Raw genomic sequence first — 6762 nt, 5'->3', positions numbered from 1 at the left:
ACAATAAGAACGAATCTTGGAGGTGAACCAACGGAAGCGATCCAGATTCTACGAGGCGTTAGACAAGGTTGTATACTTTCACCTATATTATTTAACCTATATTCAGAGGAAATGTTTAGTGAAGCCTTGGAAAATTGCAAACATGGAATACTTCTAAATGGAGAACGCCTAAAGAACATCCGCTATGCAGACGATACCGTTATTTTTGCAGACACTTTGAACAGTTTACAGCAACTAATAAACAAAGTAAATGAAGTAAGTGAAAGATTTGAACTTCAAGTAAATAGGTATATCAAAAACTAAATTTATGATCATCAGCAAAAATAAAATTAAAGACGCCCAACTACTTATCAATAATACACCAGTGGTCCGAGTAAAACAGTATAACTATCTTGGAACAATAGTAAACGAACAATGGGATCACTCACAAGAAATAAAATGTAGAATAGAGAAGGCTAGGAGTGCATTCAATAACATTGCCAAACTCTTTAAAAGCCACAACCTTAATCTGGAGATAAAAATAAGGCTCCTACGATGTTATATCTTCCCAATATTGTATAACGTAGTTGAATCCTGGACACTCACTGAAGCAATGGAGAAAAAACTTGAAAAGCCTTCGAGATGTGGCTATACATGCGAATCCTAAGGATATCATGGACGGACAAGATAACCAACGAGACCGTATTACGAAGAGTGGGCAAAGAAAGAGAAGTGATGTATACCATTAGAAGGAGAAAGTTAGAATATCTCGGACACATAATGAGAAACGGCACTAAATACAGATTACTGAAGGTAATCCTTCAAGGTAAAGTATTCGGAAAGCGAGGAATTGGGAGAAGAGGAATATCATGATTAAAGAACGTGATGAAATGGTTCTCCACAACAACAACTAATCTATTTAAAGCATCAGTTAATAAAATAATTATAGCCAGAATTATCGCCAATATTCGAAACGAATAGGCACTAAAAGAAGAGAAGAAATATATTCTTCCATACATACATTTATTTTTCTTTATGCGAGTTGGGGTGTTATGAATAGGATCGTATCTTTCTTGGTGTCTATGCATTTTGGAATTATCGTAGTTACGCGTGGCGTTGCGACTCTGATAGAAATAGTGGTGACATCTGGTGACTGTCTCAATTAGAATCACACTGAAATTTGTGAAAACACTGGAATTGATTTATCTAAATGTAGTGTATGTATAAAATATATAAAGTTGCTCTCAAGAAAGTATGTCCTACTAGATGGTGTTGAATGTACGATGCTTTATCGGCTATAAAAAAATATTTATTTAAAATAAAAACTTTGTATAAAATAAATTTAATTTCTACTACAAAAGACGAACGTGATAAAAATAGAAATATAATTAGTTTTGGAAAATTGTCGTCTATTTTTCATCATTTTTTGAAATAATCAACTCTGTTTCTAAAGCTCTACATCTATAGCAAGAAAATAATATTGTACAGTAAGCTGGTATGCTACTAAGTAATCTTTTAAATAGGCTGCAGGAAAGAAGAAATTAAAATTAATTTTATGATGTGATAAACGAGTCTCAAAAACCTAGTAAAAAAGGGGAGGGTAACAACTATTTTTAAAAATAAAAGACGAAAAGTAGCAAAGCGATTTTTTTGATGAGTTATCAGAAGATGACAGGATTTCAGACCCGGAGACGTACTTCAGGGTTAAATATATTATTGTTGTTTAAATATATTGATTTCTTCTAACCAAACAAAGATTTCAAAATCTAATCTCTGTGACTTAAGGTGATACAGTAGCGATCAACAGGTAGCCAAAACGCGTTCCAAGATTGCGGCTGTAATTTTGAATATTTTTTCGAGATATTTGGCACACGTATTCGTAATATAATAAAGAATGGCGGTACAGACCCCAATTTGAAAAATATATTAATATGTGGAAATTACTTTGTAATTAAATATAATATTAAAAAAACGAGCCTGTACCGCCATTAAGAAGAACAAAAAAATACACTTTCTTCAAATAAACTTTTTTATCCGATGCCTAGATTTTGTGTCATTTTGGAACTACTAATGAAATAAAAAATTTTAGTAGTTCCAAAATGACACAAAATCTAGGCATCGGATAAAAAAGTTTATTTGAAGAAAGTGTATTTTTTTGTTCTTCTTAATGGCGGTACAGGCTCGTTTTTTTAATATTGTATTTAATTACAGAGTAATTTCCACATATTAATATATTTTTCAAATTGGGCTCTGTACCGCCATTCTCTATTATATTACGAATATGTGTGCCAAATATCTCGAAAAAATATTAAAAATTACAGCCGCAATCTTGGAACGCGTTTTCGCTACCTGTTGATCGCTACTGTTTTCTCTTAAGTAATACATTTGAAGTATTACAACCCGAAAAACTTTTATCTTTTCCAAAAGAAATTATAAAAAAGCAAGTCCAAAGACTGATTGCTAAATTATACGATAAAGACATTTCATTTGATCTTTATGAAGAGTTACTTGCTTTAAAAATCTGCTTGCAAACTGAAGTTCATAAAATTCAATATATTAAAGAACTTACAGAATTATTAGTATAATATAAACAACCTATAATATAAATATAATAAACTAAAAAAGGGGTAGTTCCCTGGATTGGCTGTATACCTTATAGTTAAACAAACTGGAACATGAAGTAAAAACCACTTCTATGTAAAAGGTATATTTACTAAAAATTTTTAGAATCCCAATGGATTCAATAAAATGAGTTCATCAGAACGTTTTCAAACCTATCGGTCCATCATCAGTGATTTGAATACTTGCAAAATAGCCCCAGAACCAAACAATGGTTGTGATTATAAATAAATCTACATTATGTAGTATCTACATTATATATAATCTACATTAAGTCTTAGTAGTCATCGTTGACCGAAGATGGTTGATTGGGTCCTCGGGTAGAGTTTCACCATGTTCCCAGAGGTTTAATCCTTTAACATCGGCGTTTAGCCATTTTAAATTTATTTCAACATAATGTAGATTTATTTATAATCACAACCATTGTTTGGTTCTGGGGCTATTTTGCAAGTATTCAAATCACTGATGATGGACCGATAGGTTTGAAAACGTTCTGATGAACTCATTTTATTGAATCCATTGGGATTCTAAAAATTTTTAGTAAATATACCTTTTACATAGAAGTGGTTTTTACTTCATGTTCCAGTTTGTATAAATATAATAACCCTGCATCCAATTTTTCGAAAGTAATGAGGTAATACCAGCATGTTTTCTGTTTTATCCCTTCCGGTAACCACCTACTGCCGGAGCTGAAACAAGTTTTTCAAAATAGAAATCGATTAAAAACTCAGGACTTCTATGGAATAGGAACGACTGCCAGACTTGTCATTACAGTCTATAAAAACTGAAAATCTGGAGAAATTTAAATCATCTTCAGCTATAGATGCTTTAATAAATAAGTTTGCCGAACAAAAGGCGAGAAAAGTTCATTTTTAAATTGTTTGGAGTATGGAGTACCTATATAGAATCGTCCATGAGTACGCCACAGGTAAAAACTAGCTTGGAAAAAAACTAAAATAAAACAATCTTTGGTTTCATACAGTCTATATTAGAATAAATACTGAAAGTAAAAAGTAAACAAACAATAAATACATTAATGACTAGAGTTACATCGAAATTACACTGATGAGATCGTTATAATCTTATAATATTTCTAACGTTAGATACCTCTGTAACATCGTAGGTAAAGGCAGTGCTAAAATTTTAGATCTCAGTCCTTTGGCCCCGATTTGTTTTCTAATCGCTATTCGACACATCTCTCTTAAATTCAAAGGGTTCGTTTTAACGCTAATAAGAAAATCACAGGCAGAGTCGGGGGATTTCGTCCGCAACGCACGCGGATCCCAGGCCATATCGGACAATTTAAATCCTCCGTACACCTAAAAAAAAAAGAAGAAATTGTTAATATTGTCATAATAACAAGGAAACATCCATAAACAACATACGTCGTAAGAAATTTGGGTTTTTTAATACCCTCCCTATCCTACGTAGTAAAGCGTCGTTTAGAGTCGAGGCCCTTATGTCCAGTGGCGTACTAATAGATCAGCGGACCCTGGTTCCAGTTGGGATGCGAGCCCGCCTGCCCAATAAAACCACACATTGTATATCAAAAGTTTTTAATAAACATTGAATATAAATCACCATATATCATAAAACGTATCATACATTTTTTTTATAAAAACTCAAGCTAATTTATAGTTCCTTTTACTCACGGTTCCCAGTCAACCAAGTGACGTCAAGAACGTCGAGAAAACGTCAGTTTTTGGTTGAATATATACACGTGTTTGAAGATTACGTCGTATAAACGTCTTTTGTAGGTGATTTTAAATCATTGACATAGTAAGCGTAGACACGGCATACTCACCAAAAAAGCGTAACGCGAAAACAGCATGGAAACAGTCGATCGGTGGTCTATCTATCTCTTTTAACCAAGCGATCCCGCGCATGTGACAGACAAAGATGGCTAGACCACTCAATCCTATGTCGGCGTTACACCTCGATGCATTGAGTGGCATATGACTAGCCAGGTCTACCCTTAACATGTCTCTGTTTTAAATACGTAAGATTAATGGCGTTAAAATACGTCTAAAAACACGTTTTTATTTCAGACAGCCTAAGTCTGACGTCACAAAATTGGGAGGAGCTTAAAGACTTAATGCTTATGACTCCAAACAATTTCCATAAGAAGTTTTTCATTTATTGTTTACGTGCTTTGTGTGGTAAAATAAGACTTTTCATTTAGATATTTAGTTGAAGAAACGTGTTAATTAAGAGATTTTCATTCGTTTTTCTCAAGTGAGTTAGTTTAATGCATAGATTTAAGAAGCCCGAGATGTAACATGAACCTATTTGGATAGCTGCGCGAATGTTGCCTTGTTTCTAAACAGAATTGCAGGAGTGGGGAGCTTCTACATAAACGAAACAGAGTTGGATTCAGAATAATTAATAATATTTATTGAATTAGTTCCGAATATAACACAAATTAATATACACTTACTTAACTAATTACACTAATCGTATTGACTAATCACAAAAAACAACATAAAGTTTTACAATAAAAATAATCAATGATCAAAAACTAAAAAATATTTTCATTGTCCAGAGAATATGTCATTTTATTATGAAAAATTCTTTTACTTTTACTAGTATCTATAATTGTTTTATTATAATGATGAATTCGGACGTTAATGTAGGTGAAAATTATTAATTTTAATAAATTGGAATAATGTGACTCTAAAAAGGAATAATGTTTGAAATGGTTGTTTAAGTTCTTAAATAATAATTGTTCTGTTAATTCTTTTAATATTTGGACATTAACAATATTAACATTAATATTTTTATTAATGTTTATGTGGGACTGTAGCACTTTTTCGGCAGTAGAGCAAATAATAATAACATCGTTGGATGGATAAGTTAAATTTAATGTATCTCTTTGGTTGATGAATGATGTCAACAAGTCTGCTCGGTCTCCTATAAATGCGTTTACACAGTCTTCACATTTCAAAATTTTCGATATTTTATAAACGACATATCCTGAAATGTATATAATAACTTCTCTCTTGTAATGTGTAAATGATAAGTTCCTTAATTGAAGTGATATAAAATTCGTATTGGATATGTCATCGTTTTCATCAACACATTCGTCTTCAGCAATTCGTTCTCTGCCACAAGACTTATTAATTATTTTTTCAGGAGCCATAACTGTAATCAGTTCTAAAGGAATACAATTTCCCCTAAAACTATCCCTTAGTTCTAAATGTTTTAACATTTTTTTATAAGCTGCCTTAAACTGTTTAGCAGTTGGATTATTGTTATAACCCCCCATTGATCTAATTAACCCAAAAAAAAGTTCTGATCTTGACTTAATTTATAGGTTGGAATATACACTAATAAATTTGTTTCCACTAATTGTTTGTACAAATGTTGAAGACTATTAATACAAAATAGAAATCCCAAAACTCCCATTTTTCTCTTGCTTTCGCAAAGCTTTACCCCGTTAACTAAAGTTAATGATTTTAAATATTCAGCAGTTTCGGTTAAAAAGTCATTATTTTGATATAATTCTCTGTATTTAAAGGCTTTTTATAATCTTTTTGTGACATATTTCTAGAATTAAAAACATCAAACAAATTATTTAAGATACGAATAAAATTGACCGTAGCAGCAGAGTTACTAAATTGTTGTAACTGTAAAACTTGTGTTGAATATTCAATAGCATGTGCCACAGAGTTACTAAATAATTGTGTTGCCAACCTTACTTTCATTTTTTGTTTTTTATAATTAATATGAGATTTTTTAAGTTTATTTCGTAAATGAACCCCCTCTTCCGCTTGGAGTTTATTTAATCCCTTAATATATTTCCACTCTACAGTTTCACCATTATCATCAACTAAAATTAGTTTATCTCCTAGTGTGTTTCTTAATAATTTTATCATATGACACGGGTCGAACAGAACTGCAATTTCTTTATTTGAATTTTGTAAAGTAAATGTAGATTTTAATGAATTTAATTGAAAACTACACCCTAACTCCTTTACCATTGTCACATTATTTTATGCACCATCAAAAGTTACTTATATCAGATATCACTTCTACACCAGATTGATTTACCAAATTTAAGCATTGTAATATTAAATTTTGTTTTTGTTTGCCAGTTAATGAATCAATTAAGAAATACCCTACGGGAAGTTTCCAAGAGCTATTAATACATACTAACATAAATAC

The 6762-nt window shown here is 31.5% G+C and overlaps 1 protein-coding gene across 1 annotated transcript in view; it reads right to left on the bottom strand.

Annotated features, from left to right (window-relative positions):
* Positions 1-3565: 3565 nt before the first annotated feature.
* Positions 3566-6762, bottom strand: part of LOC114329661 (putative ankyrin repeat protein RF_0381) — a 44480-nt gene continuing 41283 nt past the window's right edge. Inside the window, exon 8 of the mRNA XM_028278841.2 lies at positions 3566-3917. Within this exon, the coding sequence (XP_028134642.1) occupies positions 3681-3917 (237 nt within the window). The 3' untranslated portion in view covers positions 3566-3680. The remainder of the gene's footprint in view (positions 3918-6762) is intronic.

This window comes from Diabrotica virgifera, chromosome 3 (genome assembly GCF_917563875.1).
Source record: "Diabrotica virgifera virgifera chromosome 3, PGI_DIABVI_V3a".
NCBI lineage: Eukaryota > Metazoa > Arthropoda > Insecta > Coleoptera > Chrysomelidae > Diabrotica > Diabrotica virgifera.
Note: the sequence above shows the minus strand (reverse complement) of the source record. Positions and strands in the feature narration are given on the sequence as shown.